This window comes from Xenopus tropicalis, chromosome 8 (genome assembly GCF_000004195.4).
Source record: "Xenopus tropicalis strain Nigerian chromosome 8, UCB_Xtro_10.0, whole genome shotgun sequence".
Taxonomy (NCBI): Eukaryota; Metazoa; Chordata; class Amphibia; order Anura; family Pipidae; genus Xenopus; species Xenopus tropicalis.
Window position 1 is genome coordinate 34,939,806 of NC_030684.2, and position 19,607 is coordinate 34,959,412.

General features: G+C 36.4%; 1 protein-coding gene across 1 annotated transcript; it reads left to right on the forward strand.

The window, feature by feature from the left end:
- Positions 1–3,381: 3,381 nt before the first annotated feature.
- myh8 (myosin, heavy chain 8, skeletal muscle, perinatal) lies at positions 3,382–15,391 on the forward strand. Its single transcript, XM_012969012.2, has 40 exons — positions 3,382–3,485; positions 4,989–5,201; positions 5,302–5,445; positions 5,793–5,949; positions 6,063–6,090; positions 6,172–6,286; positions 6,462–6,554; positions 6,634–6,697; positions 6,779–6,877; positions 6,975–7,078; positions 7,165–7,303; positions 7,392–7,510; positions 7,590–7,739; positions 7,838–8,008; positions 8,089–8,395; positions 8,480–8,547; positions 8,755–8,842; positions 8,941–9,058; positions 9,188–9,311; positions 9,523–9,659; positions 9,750–10,005; positions 10,100–10,342; positions 10,425–10,601; positions 10,693–10,838; positions 10,956–11,046; positions 11,123–11,512; positions 11,618–11,744; positions 12,018–12,136; positions 12,257–12,453; positions 12,539–12,722; positions 12,856–13,021; positions 13,126–13,250; positions 13,398–13,706; positions 13,802–14,005; positions 14,096–14,221; positions 14,302–14,472; positions 14,561–14,665; positions 14,784–14,879; positions 15,045–15,179; positions 15,264–15,391. Exons 2-40 carry the CDS (start codon positions 5,001–5,003, stop codon positions 15,276–15,278), a joined length of 5,808 nt encoding a protein of 1,935 aa, XP_012824466.1. The 5' UTR covers positions 3,382–3,485; positions 4,989–5,000; the 3' UTR covers positions 15,279–15,391.
- Positions 15,392–19,607: the final 4,216 nt, after the last annotated feature.

Sequence of the window (19,607 nt, forward strand, 5' to 3'; positions counted from 1 at the left end):
TAAAAATATAATGCACTGTTGCCCTGCACTGGTAAAACTGGTGTGTTTGCTACAGTAACCCTACTATAATTTATATAATAAGCTGCTGTGTAGCCATGGGGGCAGCCATTCAAGCTGGAAAAAAGGAGAAAAGGCACAGGTTACATAGCAGATAACAGATAAGCTCTGTATAATACAATGGTGTTTTATCTGTTATCTGCTATGTGCCTGTGCCTTTTCTCCTTTGAATGGCTGCCCCCATGGCTACATAGCAGCTTATTTATATAAATTATAGTAGACTTTCTGAAGTAAACACACAACTTTTACCAGTGCAGGGCAGCAGCACATTATATTTTAGTTACTTTTATACACTTTCATTTTTTGGTGTTACTGTTCCTTTAAAGCTATATGAGCATAGCACTTTCTTTAAGTATTTTTTATAGTTCAGCTTCCATCTTTTTAGCTTCTGGTCAACAGAGGAAGGAGAAGCAAGTAAACAAAGGGTAGCATTGGGTAAAAATAACTGTAGCCCAATTCAGAAGCAAAAAAGTACTTGCCACTTTTTGCACCTTTGCAATTGCTTTACCAACAGCTGCATCGTTTAATCTCTCTACTGTTTGGGTAAAGCACTGTGTTTTGTTTTTGTAAATGTGCTAAAAATGTACCCTTTCACTGAATAGCTTGGGACATTTGCCATACTATATATATGCTGCAGAATGGCTCAGGGAATAGAAATAGCCACATTTCCGCTCATGTAGTGTGCACCTACTGTATGCTGATAACTATACCGTGCAAGTGTTCCATCACCAAAGTAACTTATGTAAGATGCATAAGAACTGAACTGTATCCCTTTGATCAGCAGTTCTTTAACTGGTAGACATGTGATGCCTTACCTCCCCCCCTAGAGTCAGATTCCAGTTAACACAAACACGTCCATTCACTGCTCACTTACACATATGTTGCAGATAAATAATTCTGTACCTTTTTTCTTTGTATAACCAGGACATTTTTTTTTTAAAGTATTTATTAATACTGACAACTTTTTTGTCCCCACCAAAAAAAAAAAAACATTTCCTTTCTACTAGCATGCATTTGAGCAACTAAAAAGTAAAGATACCTTGGGGTAGAATTAACTATGTGAATATATGTGCAAAAGGTACATAGAGAAACCATTAACCTCCATGACTTGTAGCAAATACATAAAGATGCATCAGCTTAGTCAGATCAAGTTGTATAGTTGCACAAAAGTAGAAACAGATAGTTCACCAATATAAAATGGCTGTTTCTTGTAACAAACCCACAGTTGGTGCTGGTATCAATTGGTTTTGTTTGGGGCCACCTAGTGGTAAACCATTCCCCTGCATTACTGATAATGCAATAATGATTCTCTAATGTATGTTCTGGTATAGGGCACATTATCCATGCTCGGGATCTAGGGTTTTCCGGATAAGGGGTCTTTCCGTACTAAAAAAATCAATAAAACAGTAATTAAACCCAATAGGATTATTTTGCATCCAGTAAAGATTAATTATATCTTAGTTGGGATCAAATACAAAGCACTGTTTTATTTTTACAGAGAAAAGGGAAATCATTTTGAAAAATCGGAATTATTTGATTAAAATGGAGTCTATGGGAGACAGGCTTTCCGTAATTTGGAGCTTTCTGGATATTGGGTTTATGGATAACGGATCCCATAGCTGTACTGTGAAATATAAAAAAAATAATGCCATAAAACACAATATTTTTAACATTAAGCTGCAGAAGAAGTGCCAAATCAGCTTTTAAATGTGTTTAAATCTAAGACATTACAATTCCTTTCAGGTTACACACACACACACATATATATATATGATAATAATAATTATTCCTTATTTATATAGCACCCATGTATTATGCATCATTAAACAGTTTGCTAATCTATATTTAATGACTTAAAGCCAGTAAAAAAACAGTTTCATAAAATCTCATTGAAGAAAAAGAAATATTAAAGACTTATCATGCTAAGAGCATATTCAGTGCCTGATAACTAATGTAAAACTATTCAAAGATATGGGATACTGACATGGCAATAAAAATAAGATACATTTGAAATAATGCCGTAGCAGGGCTATATACCGTAACTAAAAAGCTATACATATATTCTACATATATATAAAGCTATATATAAAGCTATATATAATATATATACAGGTATAGGACCCATTATCCAGAATGCTCGGGACCGGATAAGGGGTCTTTCCGTAATTTGGATCTCCATACCTTAAGTCTACTAAAAAATCAATAAAACATTAATTAAACCCATTAGGATTGTTTTGCATCCAATAAGGATTATTTATATCTTAGCTGGGATCAATTACAAGGTACTGTTTTATTTCTGCAGAGAAAAAGGAAATCAGTTTTAAAATTCTGAATTATTTGATTAAAATGGAGTCTATGGGAGACAGGCTTTCCGTAATTCGGAGCTTTCTGGATAACGTGCTTTCCGGATAAGGGATCCCATACCTGTATATATGTATTTATACATAATAAAGCAAACACCAGTTTTTTTAAAAAGTCAACATAATAGAGCTGAAAAGAAAATACATTTTGCTTATTAATGGAACTAAGAACTTATAAGGCAGAATAAGCATTGTCAGAATTATACTGTAATCTTGTTAAATAGGATAAAATAAATGTAAAAGTGCAGCAATGAATGAAGTGATCCGGCACACACTAGCAAGAAAGTGCTGACTGTCCGAGCCCACAGCAGCAGTGCTACAGTAATACAGTAGTTCTATTTTGACAACACATTTTTGCTTGTTTCTAAGATTCCTGAGCTGAGTGAAAACCAATCCCTCACCCAGTGATTGGTTGCAGATAGCAGCAGTTGTTTTCACCATCCTTGTGTGTTTGAAGCTTGAATTATGTGGGTTATTTTTACTCCTGATGAACAGGCAACTTTGGGACTGAGTTTACCGTTATGGTAACGAGGACACCTCTTCCTTATGGGGCAAAATGCTGAGCACACACTGTAAGAAGCATATAAAAGCTGCCCTCTTCCCCTCAGACTTTTACCTCTCAGTTCCAGGTTAGTACAACTATCTGCTGGTTTGAACACATGCACTATTACATTCAGCAGAACTTTACTATACTATACTATAGTCTTTCTGTCTAACACTAAATATTCTAGAACATTTGAGCATCTGTATATTGTATATATATATATCTTGTAACTTTTTACATATATTTCAAATTATTTATATATTGAATTAATATCAGATTCATTTTAAAATATGAAATGTTTTTTTGAAAGAATACTTATTTTTAAATGCTAAATGAATTGACGCTTTAGGCACATTGTATCTATACATACATTACTGCAGTTAGCATATTGGATAGTGACCATTATATATGTAGAGTTCACAGTTACAGAAATGGCTGATAAATTGAAATGTAACTCTTTTCTATTTGTTTTCTCTCTTCAAAGGGGGCTTCAATAGTTTTCTCATCTATATCTGCAAGAAAAAGTAAGTAAAAATCTCATGTAAAAAGACTATTAGAAATCTTTAAAATGCTTTTTAAATAACAGAGAGAAATACTGACCAAAATAGGAGGAAAAATGGGACCTGACCCTTAGTAGTACCGCTAAATTATGCCTTTTCACATAGACTCCTAACTTGGAGTCTTTATTTTGTCCTTTAGCTTATGCTTTGTAATATATTTTTCATTTTCATACATTTATAACTTTTTCTTTTCCATTAAACCAATTTGGGTATGAATTATTTCAATTCTCCCAGATAACCCCTAGTCCCCCCATGTATTAGGAATTCATCCCTGAGGAACTAGGTAGCACAAATCTTGCTTTCCTTACTTGCACAGAGGGAAAGAATGACACTAAATAATTCTCACTGCTCATATGTTAACTTACCAGCATAAGATGGCAGAAACTACTTATGTACCTTTTGAAAATACTAACCAAAACTAGCACTGTGGGGTTAGTATACAACAAGTCAGAGAGAGAGAAATAATATCACTTTTCTGACTGTCAGTAAAATGTTTCTGACATCAATGAGCTGGTACATGGTACATTATCCAGAAAGATCTGAATTACAGAAAGCCTGTCTCCCATAGACTCCATTTTAATCAAATAATTCAGATTTTTAAAATTGATTTCCTTTTTCTATGTAAAAATAAAACAGTACCTTGTATTTGATCCCAACTAAGATATAATTAATCCTGCAAAACAACCCTATTGGGTTCAATTAATTTTTTTTAATTTTTCTAGTAGGCTTAAGGTATGGAGATCCAAATTATGGAAAGACCTCTTATCCGGAAAAACCTTGGTCCCGAGCATTCTGGATAACGGGTCTTATATCTGTAATACTGTTCTTACATTATACTGTGTATGTATGTGTATATATATGTATATAAGGAGCATTTAATGAACAACATGCTCTCTTTGTATACAGGTATGTATATCTCTACAAAAATCTTGCAACAAATCCTTTGCCTTTATATGATAAAACTCTTCTTTTTAATTAAATAGTGCATTACCTAGCCCCTGCCAACTCCACCACCATAATATTCCACTTGTAAAGGCTAAATTATAAAGTCCCATTTTTCTTTTCAGGTTGTTTTCCCTGTATAACAACCACAACTTAACTATGGCTAAATCCCTAGACAGTGTTGCAAAATGTCATTTGCATTAGGAGAGTGGGAGTTTGCAAATAAGCAATACATGCACTATGTGCACACTTAAACAGAAACTAGAGGCGGCAGAACTATACAAGCACTATAAAGAATCTAAGTGTATCAGTCCAGTTGATGGGATGTATTATTCTTATATTACGCAACTTGTATATGTGTACATATGTACACATATACAAGTTGCGTAATATAAGAATAATACATCCCATCAATATAAGCAGTGTAGTTGTATATGTATGTGATATATATGTATATATTTACATGTCAAAGCTGTATCAAACACTTTTTCCCATGATATTTATAAACATATTATAATTTTGTAGAAGCCATCAACCATGGGAGACTCAGAAATGGCCATCTTTGGGGAGGCGGCCCAATTTCTCCGCAAGAGTGATAAAGAAAGACTTGAGGCCCAGAGCAGACCCTTTGATGCTAAGAACACAGTATTCGTAGATGATGCAAAGGAACTGTACGTGAAGGGTATGGTTACAGCTCGGGATAATGGCAAGGTCACAGTGAAGACAGATGATGGGAACGTAAGTATATGTTTTACAAATCAACTTTAAAACTACGTTATGTGTAAAATTTCGGTTTTGGTTTAATTTATTTTTGCCCCATTCTCTCATTCTATTCCAGACGGTAACCGTGAAAGATACCCAGATCTACCCCCAAAATCCCCCCAAGTTCGACAAAATTGAAGACATGGCTATGATGACTCACCTGAATGAGGCCTCTGTGCTGTACAATCTCAAAGAGCGTTACGCAGCATGGATGATCTACGTAAGTTATACACACTGAAATCTTATGTAAAACTGAAAAAGATAACAATTTGCCTTTCCAACTGGAAAGAGTGACAGCAGCAAATTAGAATTCGTTAACCCTTTTTCCAAATGATTTTATTATTATAAGATTAAAAACTGTCGATGGCATTATAGAACATAAACAAGATATTACAATTAGATTTTTTTAATGTGCAAAGACCATAAATCCAGCTGCTAAAACTGCAATCTGGAGTGTTGCTGAATACAAACTGAAATAATTAAAAAACAACAAACTAAGATTGCAAATTGTCTTAATATATTGCTCTGCTATTTTCTAACTCTTCATATATCAATTTTGCTTTGTAGACCTACTCTGGCCTTTTCTGCGCCACTGTAAACCCCTACAAGTGGCTGCCAGTGTACAACCCAGAGGTCGTTGCCGGCTACAGAGGAAAGAAGAGAGTTGAAGCCCCACCCCACATCTTCTCCCTTTCTGATAACGCCTACCAGGCCATGTTAACAGGTGAAGATAATCAGTCTGCATATGTCCAGCTTTAGCGTATAGTAAAAGCTGTGACTTGAAAGTTGCCTTTGTATCCTGTGACAATCACTAATTGCCTTAATTTTTATTTGCAGATCGTGAAAATCAGTCTGTCCTTATTACGTACGTACCATTTTTATTGTTTAAAAAAATTATGCTATTAAAACATATTCACAGAACTTAATCCTTTATTCTTATCCCCAGTGGAGAATCTGGTGCAGGAAAGACTGTCAACACCAAGCGTGTCATCCAGTACTTTGCAACAATTGCAGCACTTGGGGACCCTGGAAAGAAGAAGGAGCCCAGCAACAGCTTAAAGGTAATGAGATTCCCTAGACAAGGTTCTTACATTAACGCACACACATATATTTACAAATTTATCTGCTTAGAAGCAGATACATGGATTATGCAGGGATTATAAACCCAGTACTAATAATAGTGCTGATATCGCTACATCATTTGAAGACCTATTTTCTAACTTTTTCTTGTATTAGGGGACTCTGGAAGATCAAATCATCCAGGCCAACCCTCTGCTGGAAGCCTTCGGTAATGCCAAGACTGTGAGAAATGACAACTCCTCACGTTTTGTAAGTTCACTGACAGAATTTCAGTCTCTTTCCCAGTTACCAGGATGCCTGTTTTCTAAACTGTTTATGTAACATTTAGGGTAAATTCATCAGAATCCACTTTGGCACTACAGGAAAACTGTCATCAGCTGATATTGAAACATGTAAGATATTATTTGCCTGTCTGCCTTGCGAGTTCTGTCTTTTGTTCATTTCAAGTTAATTATAAATCTGTGTATCTGTAGATCTGCTAGAAAAATCCAGAGTTACATTCCAGCTGTCAGCTGAGAGAAGCTATCACATCTTCTATCAGATGATGACAAACAAGAAACCAGAGATTGTCGGTAATTAGAATTTATTTCTTAATAAAATGATTTCCTCAGTAAGTATGTATTTGCACTTTCTGACCTTTTATCCTATTGGTTCTCTTTTCCTATCTAGAAATGTGTCTGATCACAACCAACCCATATGACTATCCATCCATCAGCCAGGGTGAGATCGTTGTGAAGAGTATCGATGATGAGGAGGAACTGATGGCCACAGATGTAAGTAATGCCAATTAATTATTTGTAATAAGAACTGTATATTGTTTAGCCTGATATACTCAAATTAAATATTTTCACATTCTCAGAGTGCCATTGACATTTTGGGTTTCAATCAAGATGAAAAGGTTGGTATCTACAAACTGACCGGAGCAGTCATGCACCACGGCAACATGAAATTCAAGCAAAAACAAAGAGAGGAACAGGCTGAGCCTGATGGCACAGAGGGTTAGTCCTATTGACTAAATATTTCATTTACATTGATTTCACTTAAGGTATGATTAAGAAGCCATTATTTTATTGTCATAATTTTTAGATGCTGACAAAATTGCCTATTTGATGGGCCTGAACTCTGCTGATTTGCTCAAGGCATTGTGTTATCCAAGAGTCAAAGTCGGAAATGAATTTGTCACCAAGGGTCAAACCGTCCCACAGGTAATTCTCAAACACTTCACTAATACTAAGTCCAGTCCTCTTATTGTTCAGAATCTGATAAATATTTGTTCTCCTGTAGGTCAATAATTCTGTTGGCGCCCTCTGCAAGTCTGTATTTGAAAAACTGTTCTTGTGGATGGTCATACGTATCAACCAACAGCTGGATACCAAACAACCAAGACAGTTCTTTATTGGTGTCCTGGATATTGCTGGGTTTGAAATCTTTGATGTAAGTTCAAATCATTATGTCATATTATCAAATTATTATGTCATATTATCAACTGTATCATTTTCAGGATACATTTCAACAATGTTATATTATTTCAGTTCAACAGCTTGGAGCAGCTCTGCATCAACTTCACTAATGAAAAACTGCAGCAGTTCTTCAACCACCACATGTTCGTCCTGGAACAGGAAGAATACAAAAAGGAAGGCATTGACTGGGAGTTCATTGACTTTGGTATGGATCTGGCTGCCTGCATTGAGCTTATTGAAAAGGTTGGTTAAATTCAGTTCACTCATTCTTCAATTATCAAACTTCTTATGTTTAGCTTATACACTCTGTATATTTTTTCTAGCCCATGGGTATCTTCTCCATCCTTGAAGAGGAGTGCATGTTCCCCAAGGCTACTGACACCTCCTTCAAGAACAAGCTCTATGAACAACATTTGGGCAAATGCAAGAACTTTGAAAAGCCCAAGCCTGGCAAAGGAAAGGCTGAAGCTCACTTCTCTCTGGTGCATTATGCTGGTACTGTGGATTACAACATCTCTGGCTGGCTTGATAAGAACAAGGACCCACTGAACGAGTCTGTAGTCCAACTTTACCAGAAGTCTTCTGTAAAACTACTGGCATTGCTCTTTTCCAGCCATGCTGCATCTGAAGGTATAAACAAAAACATTCTGTTTATAGTTTTTAAATTGTGATGTGGTGGTTCACTATATCGATTGTCCTATTGTCTTTTAACAGCTGATTCTGGCAAGGGTGGAAAGAAGAAGAAGGGATCTTCCTTCCAGACTGTGTCTGCTCTCTTCAGGGTTAGTAATGATATACACCCAGTAACATAAGTTTATATAAAATGTTTGCAAAATAAATATTTTATATTGAGTGTTCTATATAGTAAAACTGAAAAAATCATGGTAATTTATATATATATAGTACTATAAACTGATTGTGCATAAATGGATATTTGTATAATTTTAACTTAAAGTTTATATTATCCTTAACTTATGTAATTGCTACAGGAAAACTTGAATAAACTGATGACCAACTTGAAAAGCACCCACCCCCACTTTGTACGTTGCTTGATTCCAAATGAGACCAAGACTCCTGGTAAGTATCCATTTACTGTTTAGAGTACCAGATAAACTATCCACTTGTCAATGCCATGGACCATACTCTAACCATTCAAAACTGATTACCATAACCAGGTATCATGGACAACCATCTGATCATCCACCAGCTGAGATGTAACGGTGTACTGGAGGGTATTAGAATCTGCAGAAAGGGATTCCCAAGCAGAATCCTCTATGGTGATTTCAAACAACGGTGAATATCTAAAATGTAGATTTAGTAGTTTTAAAAAAATTTTATTTAACCAAGAAATAAAAGTAGTGCTCACAGATTTAGTATTGCAAGGTATTTCAAAAACGAACTTGTTATATTACTTTCTTTTAGGTATAAAGTACTGAATGCCAGTGCAATCCCAGATGGACAGTTCATTGACAGCAAGAAAGCTTGTGAGAAGCTTTTGGGCTCAATCGATGTTGATCACACACAGTACAAATTTGGGCACACCAAGGTACAGAAATGCTTTGCCGCAGAATTATATAAACGTTATGTTGAACATATTAGTACTGTAGTAAGACTTAAGTGTGCATGACTTTGAGAACATCTGCATTTGACAAGGAGTGTAACTATAACATAGTTTTTCTTTGTTGTTGCAATTGTGACTGTATTATGTTACAATAATTAGTTTAAAATTGTTCTTTAATAATTTAACTTTGTTAAAGGTGTTCTTCAAAGCTGGACTTTTGGGTACTCTGGAAGAAATGAGAGATGAAAAGTTGGCCCAACTTATCACATGCACACAGGCTCTTTGCAGAGGTTTCTTGATGAGGGTGGAGTTCAAGAAAATGATGGAAAGAAGGTATTTGTTTACATGATATACTTAAAATACAGATATTAAAGAAAATAATACAAAAATCAGGTACACACTAATACATACTTTCCCCTACAGAGAGGCCATATATGTCATCCAGTACAATCTCAGATCATTTATGAATGTCAAACACTGGCCATGGATGAAATTGTACTTCAAGATTAAACCTCTCCTGCAAAGTGCTGAGACCGAAAAGGAGATGCAAAACATGAAAGAGGAGTTTGAGAAGACAAAGGAAGCATTAGCCAAGGCAGAAACAAAAGCTAAAGACCTTGAAGGCAAAATGGTTGCCCTTTTGCATGAGAAGAATGAATTAGTCCTGCAAGTTCAATCGGTAAGAAACTCAAACAACAAATTATGTATTTTAAAAATTAAATATAACTCTTTTTCTCATGAAGTATGTTGCTATATCTCTCATATATGAATAGGAAAGTGAAACCTTGGCTGACTCTGAGGAAAGATGTGAAGGCCTCATCAAATCCAAAATCCAAATGGAATCTAAAATTAAGGAGTTAACAGAAAGGCTTGAAGATGAAGAGGAGAGCAATGCAGAACTGACAGCAAAGAAGAGGAAACTTGAAGATGAATGTTCTGAGCTGAAGAAAGACATTGATGATCTTGAACTTACTTTGGCCAAAGTAGAAAAAGAGAAGCATGCCACAGAAAACAAAGTAAGAGAACATATTTTAAATACACAGAATTGAGTGTGTGATTTAAGAAATGTATTGAATCAACTTTTGTCCCCATCCTTAGGTAAAGAACCTTACTGAAGAAATGGCAACTCTCGATGAGAACATCTCCAAGCTCTCCAAAGAGAAGAAGGCCCTTCAGGAAGCTCACCAACAAACACTTGATGACCTGCAAGCTGAAGAGGACAAAGTCAGTTCTTTGACAAAGGCCAAAACTAAATTGGAACAGCAAGTAGATGATGTAAGTAGATTTAAAAACCATCATCAGTGTCAAATGTATGTACTGCCTTTGCCAACATAACTTTATTCCTAAAATTCACAACTCCAAATAGCTGGAAGGATCTCTGGAACAAGAGAAGAAACTTCGTCTTGACCTTGAAAGAGCTAAGAGGAAGCTTGAAGGGGATTTAAAATTGTCTCAAGAAACAGTTATGGATCTTGAAAATGAGAAACAACAGGCTGAGGAAAAACTTAAAAAGTAAGTATTTTTCTATGCAGTCTATAAAATCATAATACTATAGTAAATTAACATGCATACTTTACCAAACACTCATAGTAAAATACTAAATGAATATGGATGATTTAACAAATACAGGAAAGATTTTGAAATAAGCCAGCTGCAAGGAAAAATTGAGGATGAACAATCTCTGGGTATTCAGCTGCAAAAGAAGATCAAAGAACTGCAGGTACACTATTGTAAAATAAATTATCTGATGCCAATAAAAAAAAATATTGCCTCCCTAATGAAAAAATATGTTTTAGGCTCGTATTGAAGAACTTGAGGAAGAAATTGAGGCTGAACGTGCAGCTCGTGCAAAGATTGAGAAACAGAGGGCTGATCTTTCCAGAGAACTTGAGGAGATCAGTGAAAGACTTGAAGAAGCTGGAGGTGCAACATCTGCCCAAATTGAGATGAACAAGAAGCGTGAAGCTGAGTTCCAGAAACTGAGACGTGACTTAGAAGAGGCAACCCTTCAGCATGAAGCCACTGCAGGAGCCCTGCGCAAGAAGCACGCCGACAGCGTAGCTGAGCTTGGGGAACAAATTGATAACCTGCAGCGTGTGAAACAGAAGCTGGAGAAGGAAAAGAGTGAGCTGAAGATGGAGATTGATGATCTTGCCAGCAACTTAGAAAATGTCTCTAAATCAAAGGTATAAAAATAAAGTTTGGGATTTGTAAATATATATCTCCTCCATAAATTTCAGGGAATTAACATTAAAATTAATGTTATAACAAACACATCTTTCTTCTTGAAGGCCAACCTAGAAAAAGTGAACCGCGTGGTTGAGGACCAACTAAGTGAGGTAAAGGCAAAGGATGATGAACACCAGCGTCTCCTTAATGACCTCAGTGCCCAAAAAGCTCGTTTACAGACTGAAAATGGTGAGCATAAAAATAATATTCATGAACTCAGTTATATTTCAGGAAGGATGAATGACTAACATCATAGCCACATGCATATCTTAAATAAGTAGCTAAGAAAAGCTAGATTTCTTGTTAAATATCCCACATAAAGAAGAATTTGTTTTTTTCCCATACCTGGACTGGCATGTTTACAAGCATGTGTGGCAGGGGAGTACTACAAATTAGACTTTAAATCCTTTGCAATACATAAAGGTTTGATTAAAAATGACCTTATATTTTGTTAATATTTAGGTGAGCTATCTCGTCAGCTTGAAGAGAAGGAATCTTTGATTTCTCAGCTCTCCAGAGGAAAGCAGGGATTTACTCAGCAAGTTGAAGAACTGAAGAGACAGCTTGAGGAGGAGACAAAGGTAATTTTATTGGTGCACAAAAATACTGTATCTGAATGGCTTTAAAATTTGCAAAACAGAAATATAATTTCTTTCCTCACAATCTGTAGTTATTATCCTTATGAAAACTCTTATTTTCAGGCTAAGAATGCCCTTGCTCATGGTCTGCAATCTGCTCGCCATGATTGTGACTTGCTCCGTGAGCAATTTGAGGAGGAACAGGAAGCCAAGGCTGAACTCCAGCGTTCACTGTCCAAAGCCAATGGTGAAGTTGCCCAGTGGAGGACCAAGTATGAAACTGATGCCATTCAGCGTACTGAAGAGTTGGAAGAAGCCAAGTAGGTTCACAAATATTACTCTGAAGAACAGGACAATATTTAGAAAGAGAACTCTTTTAAATCTTCTCTTTCAATGTAATTTCAGGAAGAAGCTTGCCCAGCGTTTACAGGATGCTGAGGAACAAGTTGAGGCTGTGAACTCCAAATGTGCCTCCTTGGAAAAGACTAAGCAGAGGCTACAGTCTGAAGTGGAGGATTTGATGGTTGATGTGGAAAGAGCAAATAGTGCTGCAGCATCTCTTGATAAGAAGCAGAGGAACTTTGATAAGGTACATTATAGTTATTTATTTATTCATAGTTAAATATTAAATCATTTTCTTATATATGTAAAACATGTACCCATATTAAAGCCACTTAAAATATGACTTGCAATACTGTAAGTTCCATATTTGCTTTAAATAGGTCCTCTCAGAATGGAAGCAGAAGTACGAGGAAGGACAAGCTGAATTGGAGGCAGCCCTAAAGGAAGCTCGCAGCTTAAGCACAGAAATCTTTAAGATGAAGAACGCTTATGAAGAAGCCCTTGAACAAGTTGAGACCCTGAAACGTGAAAACAAGAACTTACAGCGTATGTTCATTTCAGTGCCACTTATATTTAATTGTTTCATATTTTAGTAAGCCTTTTGTAAAAGCTAAGCATCAGCAACAACTATTATCTATTTTTTCTTCCAGAGGAAATCTCAGATCTGACAGAACAGATTGGAGAAGGTTCAAAGTCAATCAATGAACTGGAGAAATCCAAGAAGCAGGTGGAGCAGGAGAAGAATGACCTTCAGGCTGCCCTGGAGGAAGCAGAGGTATGATTCTAAAGTACACTAAAAAAAATAATATTATGGATGTACACAAATTACAGAAATGTACAGTAAGAAATTGTAACAAAGTAATGGATGACTAAAATTTTAGAATCCAAGAATATATGTCTACTTTTTTGACTTATATAAAAGGGGTCACTTGAACATGAAGAGGCCAAGATCCTGCGTATTCAACTTGAGCTGAACCAGGTGAAATCTGAGGTGGACAGAAAGATTGCAGAAAAGGATGAAGAGATTGAACAGCTAAAGAGAAACAGCCAGAGATCCATTGATACAATGCAGAGCACATTAGACTCTGAAATCAGAAGTAGAAATGATGCTCTAAGACTGAAGAAGAAGATGGAAGGAGACTTGAATGAACTAGAGATCCAGCTCAGCCATGCCAACCGCCAAGCTGGTGAGGCACAGAAACAACTCAGAAATGTGCAGGCTCAGTACAAGGTAACCCTAACAACTCTAGTAAATGTTGCAATGCAATTGATATTATTGTGTTTATTTTCTAGAATAATTAAGTATTTACACATTTTCTTTTATAGGACACTCAGCTCCAGTTGGATGATGCACTAAGGGGACATGACGACTTGAAAGAACAAGTTGCTGTGATTGAACGCAGAAATAACTTGCAACAAGCTGAAATTGAAGAGAACAGGTCTGCCCTGGAACAGACAGAGAGATCTCGTAAGATTGCTGAACAGGAACTTCTTGATTCCAGTGAACGTTTACAACTGCTGCACTCACAGGTAATTTATGCACATGGGTCTGGATAAAATAAGAAAAAAAGTGTTTACATCTGGTTCAAACTCAACATAAAATGTATTTTTCCATTTCAGAACACAAGTCTCATCAACAGCAAGAAAAAGCTTGAAAGTGACATCGGACAGCTCCAGAATGAAGCTGAGGAAGCTGTACAAGAAGCCAGAAATGCTGAAGAGAAGGCCAAAAAGGCCATCACAGATGTATGTACTTTCCTGTCTTAAGTGTTACTAATTAATTAATTATTTGACCATTTACTGTAAAACACTTTGTTTCTTGAAAGGCTGCTCTTATGGCTGAGGAACTGAAGAAGGAGCAGGACACCAGTGCCCACTTGGAGAGGATGAAGAAGAACCTTGAACAGACTGTGAAGGACCTGCAGAATCGTCTGGATGAAGCTGAACAGCTGGCTATGAAGGGAGGCAAGAAGCAGCTCCAGAAACTGGAAAGCAGGGTATGTGCCACAGTCCATACAAAGGCAAATAGAACAAATTTGCCAATTATGAAACAAACTCTGATTTATACATTTATGTAACTTGCAGGTACGCGAACTGGAAAATGAACTAGACAATGAACAGAAACGTGGTGTTGAGGCTGTGAAAGGTGTTCGCAAATATGAGAGAAGAGTGAAGGAACTCACTTACCAGGTAACCTTTTCTGTCCTTTAGTTCTATAACAAAGTGAAGAGCAATCTCTTCAGATAAACCAAAGATCATTCCACTGGACTGTATTGTTTATATTTATAATTTGGTTCTTCTCTTGTAGACTGAGGAAGACAGGAAGAATGTTCTGAGACTTCAGGACCTGGTGGACAAACTTCAGCTGAAGGTTAAAGCCTACAAAAGACAAGCTGAAGAGTCTGTAAGTATAAATACAATTTAGTGGAAATGATGCTAAAATGCTTTTTGGTTACTGTAAGTTATATTTGTTAAGTGATTAACCTCTTAAAACACTTCTTAATTAAACAGCTTCATGCAATAATAGGATAAGGTCTTAATTAATTATGTTGACTGAATATTTGAACAGGAGGAACAAGCCAATGCCCACCTGAGCCGTTTCAGGAAAGTCCAGCATGAGCTTGAGGAAGCAGAAGAGAGGGCTGATATTGCTGAATCTCAAGTCAATAAGCTGAGGACAAAAAGCCGTGATATTGGAGGCAAGGTATGCAAACACAGCATTAGTAACTAATATTCCTGCAATATCACAATTCATTTAATAATAACTCACTTCTTCTTTGTTTTACAGAAAGAATCTGAGTAAAGGCCAGTCATGGACACAAGAAAGAGGAATAGATAATTCCTCTTGTTCTCAATATCCCTGTCTTTAAATCCCTCTAAATTATTTTCCCTTGAATAAATGTTTTGAAGCTTGAATCTGTGGTTATAGTGTTTTTTTGCTTAGAGCTCAATTTCAGAACAATAAAAAATCAATGTAAAGTACATAACTGCAAACAAAACAGTAGGTAAAAATGCAAACAGAAGGGCACATACATTTTCTTGTTCAAGGTTTCAATGCAGATTAGTGACCATTGTTAGTTTATTGTTGGTTGTTATTCTTTGTTTCCGAAATCATACATAATATCATGATCTTAGTTATGAAACAATAAGGTTGCAAATGTTTTGAGTGGAATAAAATTAACTGAATACAGAATAGAAATTGTAATATTCACAAAACATCTCCCAGTGTTCTTACCTTAATCCCATGGTTTGCAAGTCAGAGTCAAGAGTGAGTCAAAAAAGTGAAAAAGTTTCGCCCTGTCCTACCCTCACTACCTTTCCTCTGTCTGTTTGAACCAGGTACATGATGTTCTATAATTAGCCTTAGCTGCTGCTTTAGCAGTAACTAATGGGCTTTAGTACTGAATCCCTGGTTCTATTTCTCCTGTACCTGTACTTTTAATTATTCAGATTCTAGCCACTGTCTGCTCCTTTTTATGATCTTATACAGTCTTTGTCAGTTGTATTTTTCCATAGCTAGAAATGTTCTTGTCATCGTTTTCTTTTAAATTAAAGCTATATACCCTTGGGGCACTTTTAATGCAGAGCCTATTAGCTCCCCAGATACTTTTAGAAAGGCATCCAGAAGGCAAGATATATATATGGGGTAAACACTTGCTGACTTCTTGGAACTACTGCTGATGCTTACAATCATATATCAGTAATTTTGTTATGAGCTAAAATCACAAGCTAATACCATAAGCCAACCACAACATGGGACTTGAACACAATTCGACTGTCACTGATGTCACTGATGTAGTACATATAGGCATATTTTGTGGCTGTAAATCTGGCTCACAGAATGAAACAATGCAAATGCATTTATTGACAATACGGTATTCAAGCCTTATTCATCATAATTTGGAATAACAGGGGGAAAGTTCTAAAGTATATGTTCTAAAGTTGGATAAACATACTTATATAATGTCTGCCATTAGCCCAGCTTAACACTCTGGGTCAGTATGATCTAGTATATACTGTAAAAATCAAGCATTTGCTTAATTTAGTGCTACAGATGCAACATAAACACTTCTTTAAGGAAATCTGCCAAGGGCATTCATGATTCTCAGACTAATTTGACTAATTAGTTGCTGACTAATAATCAATAATGTGAGAAAAACACAATGACTTCCATCCCATTGCCTTCATATCTGCAATGGATTAAACATCCTCTAGTATCTGAATGGATTAAGGTTAATTTAAACTGTGTATAAAAGAATGGCACAGATACAAAAGTAAAACACTGGAATGGATTTTTGATGTGGGCATAAATTAAAATGTATTGGTACATTTTCAAAAACACATAATCCATATCAGTAGATATGAACACAAATAAGGTGGTGGCACCTTAATGAAGATGTTTTTTTAATCAAGCCAGAAAGCCATGTTTCACTAGTCAGAGGCTTTGATATGTAGCTTGTCAGGTGCGGACTCCAGGAAGACTTGCAGACAGCCTATAAAAATGCTACTTCTGCAATTTGGAGTGATATAGAAGCAAACCATAGTATCACTAGTAAGATATCCCTAATTAGTGGTAAGGGAGTTTTACGTTATAATAAAGTAAGCAAAAATTTGTGTCCTTCAAAGAGAAAATAAAGTGCACCATTCCAAAATAAAAGCTATTACACAAGGGATTATCATCAAGTGCTGGCAATGGAATATACCAAGAAACTATAATGGGATAAGTCTTGAGGTGCGGGATTTGTAGGTGAGCCCGCCACGAGGGAGCACCATCATCTCCAAGCATCAAACAGGTAACGTTTTGTATCTTTAAAAGGGTAAAGCCACCACTTAGATCAAGGCTGCAAGACTCATACTACACTACAACTAACAACTAATCTGTTGTGAAACGTATTTCTGCTGTACATTACTTGGAATGACACCTATATTGTAGATGCTAGGCATTAATCTAGGTGGTGAGCTTATTAAACAGTTAATGTGTTTGCTGCCCTATGAATGTTTTTTGTTCTCCATACCTATTGCTATCATCTTATTGTATGTTGGTTGCATATTGCTTTTTTTCACTAAAAAGGAGCTAAAACTGTATTAAAACAATAAAGAATGCAACAAATGAGAAGTTGGCCATCCAAGACTCTACTCATGACCGAGTTTTCCAGTTTATTGACCCATGTCTAGGGCCAGAACAGTTCCCCCCAACAAAAATAATCAATGCTTAGTCTGTTATCAACAGGATGGCTGGTAAATCGTGTCCCCATATGTAATAAAAGGCATTAAGTTTGCCCAGTATCTGTAATCCATAGCAACCAATAAGATGCTTGTTTTTAAACAGGTGACCAGTAAATGCTACCTGCTGATTGGTAGCTAAGTGTTACTGCACCTTAGCAAACTTGGTGCCTATTATTACATAACCCCCAATAGATGTGTATGGCCCCACCATCACTGAGTGCATGCTAGATTGTCACATGACTGTTATTTGGATGGGTGCGCACATTGTGCAAAGCTCTTTATGTTTGGAGACCTTACCAAATGAATAGATCTACCCTTGCATAGCCAACGTTGATACCTCTCCTTTTCTCTACTTCATATTCAGTCATAAAACAGTAACGTCAACGTTGTTTTTTGGGTGTTTATTTTATTACTAATATTATCCAAATGAAAATGCATAATGATTAATAACTGCTTAAAATTACCACCAGAACTAACAATGCCTATTTAATTTAAACAAGAGGATTAGTACTGTAACATGATTGTAAAACAAATCCCCGGCCAACTTCAGGCTGTCATCAAGGGATCTGCTAGTTGTAATAAGCTATGTGTGTGGCATTACAGATTGGAAAGGTTTCAGCTTTGAAATTCCAGCTCTGCTTGGATCAGTCATACTGTAGCAGTTTGCTAAAATGGAAATGTGTGACTGTTATCCAACAGAGGAGGAAATTTACAAGCTGTTGTGATCCTGCTGCTGAGTCTGTTGCCAGCTATTTTACGCTGTGATGTGTTCATAGCCTATGAACATGAATTTACCTCTTTTGATGTGCTTTGTGCTCATAGAATAGCTTGTATAACATAATTTTGGTATGAATTAATTTGTGGTCTGAGAATATAATGAGCTTAATGAATTTGTATTAACTTTTATTGGTTTTAGTACTGTGTTTTGGCAAGTAATACTGAACACAAACCCTCACACCCTTGTGCATTCTGGGAAATTTAATGCATTACATTTGACTGTGCCATTCATACTAAATCAAGTAGAGCTGAATTTGACTGACTTATGACTTGAAATCTAAAACAGCTATTTGTCTATGATATAAGCAAGTGGGATTTCTGAGAATGATTAGGTGAATATCTGAATATTTTATGTTCTCTGTAGGTGTAATTCTGCTTTATGACTTGTGTTGTGTGTACACATAACTGTTATTTGTATGTCTACCTCATTTGTCCTTTATATAATATCATTTTGTCAGAACTCGACAATGAGTTGAGAGAGGGGCACTGAATTGCTGTCTCACTTTGACTCCAAGTTGTGCCATGGTTGCTGCAAATCGGATGATGGTGGACCCAGCACTGCCAGACTTTCTTTGGCTGTATGCTATCTGGCAGGGAATTTGTGGGTTATAGCTTAACAACTGCTGGTGAACCTTTATAGCAGTCCTGGCTTAGCTTGCCAAACTGTAGTTGATCCCCTATTGCATTTAACATTGTTATAAGTGATACTGTATGAGGTGGAGATTTGGAGTGAGAACTTATTTTCTGCTCTGGATACCAGTGGGTCTATAAAGGGTTATACCCGTGTTTCTTTGTATATGTAAAATTGTGAATATGTGAAGCGTTAAAGTGAATTGGAGTAAGCTATGGGATGAGTAGGGAAGCTGCTGCTAAGCAGCGAGTTGAGAAACTCACCTTAAACTACAGCACCCTACAGGTTACTAGGAGCAGAAGAAAAGCTGGTTCTGGTAACTTTAAGAGCTGAAATTCTGACATTTAAATAGATTGCTATTGCGCTCTTTGCACTAGCAATGCACCCCCCAATTCACTCTGAAAAAATAAGCTTGGGGGGACAGCATCAAATAGGCTGCCTTAGGGCTTCACTGAGCCCTGAAATTCCCATGTGGGTGTCCCCTGTATGACATTATTA

Bases quoted from the DNA above. Each gene is read 5' to 3' on its own strand.
- myh8 (XM_012969012.2), top strand. From the start codon at position 5,001: ATGGGAGACTCAGAAATGGCCATCTTTGGGGAGGCGGCCCAATTTCTC. The intron at 6,555-6,633 runs GTAAGTTCACTG...TGTAACATTTAG, and splicing joins ATGACAACTCCTCACGTTTT to GGTAAATTCATCAGAATCCA. The intron at 13,251-13,397 runs GTATGATTCTAA...CTTATATAAAAG, and splicing joins CTGCCCTGGAGGAAGCAGAG to GGGTCACTTGAACATGAAGA.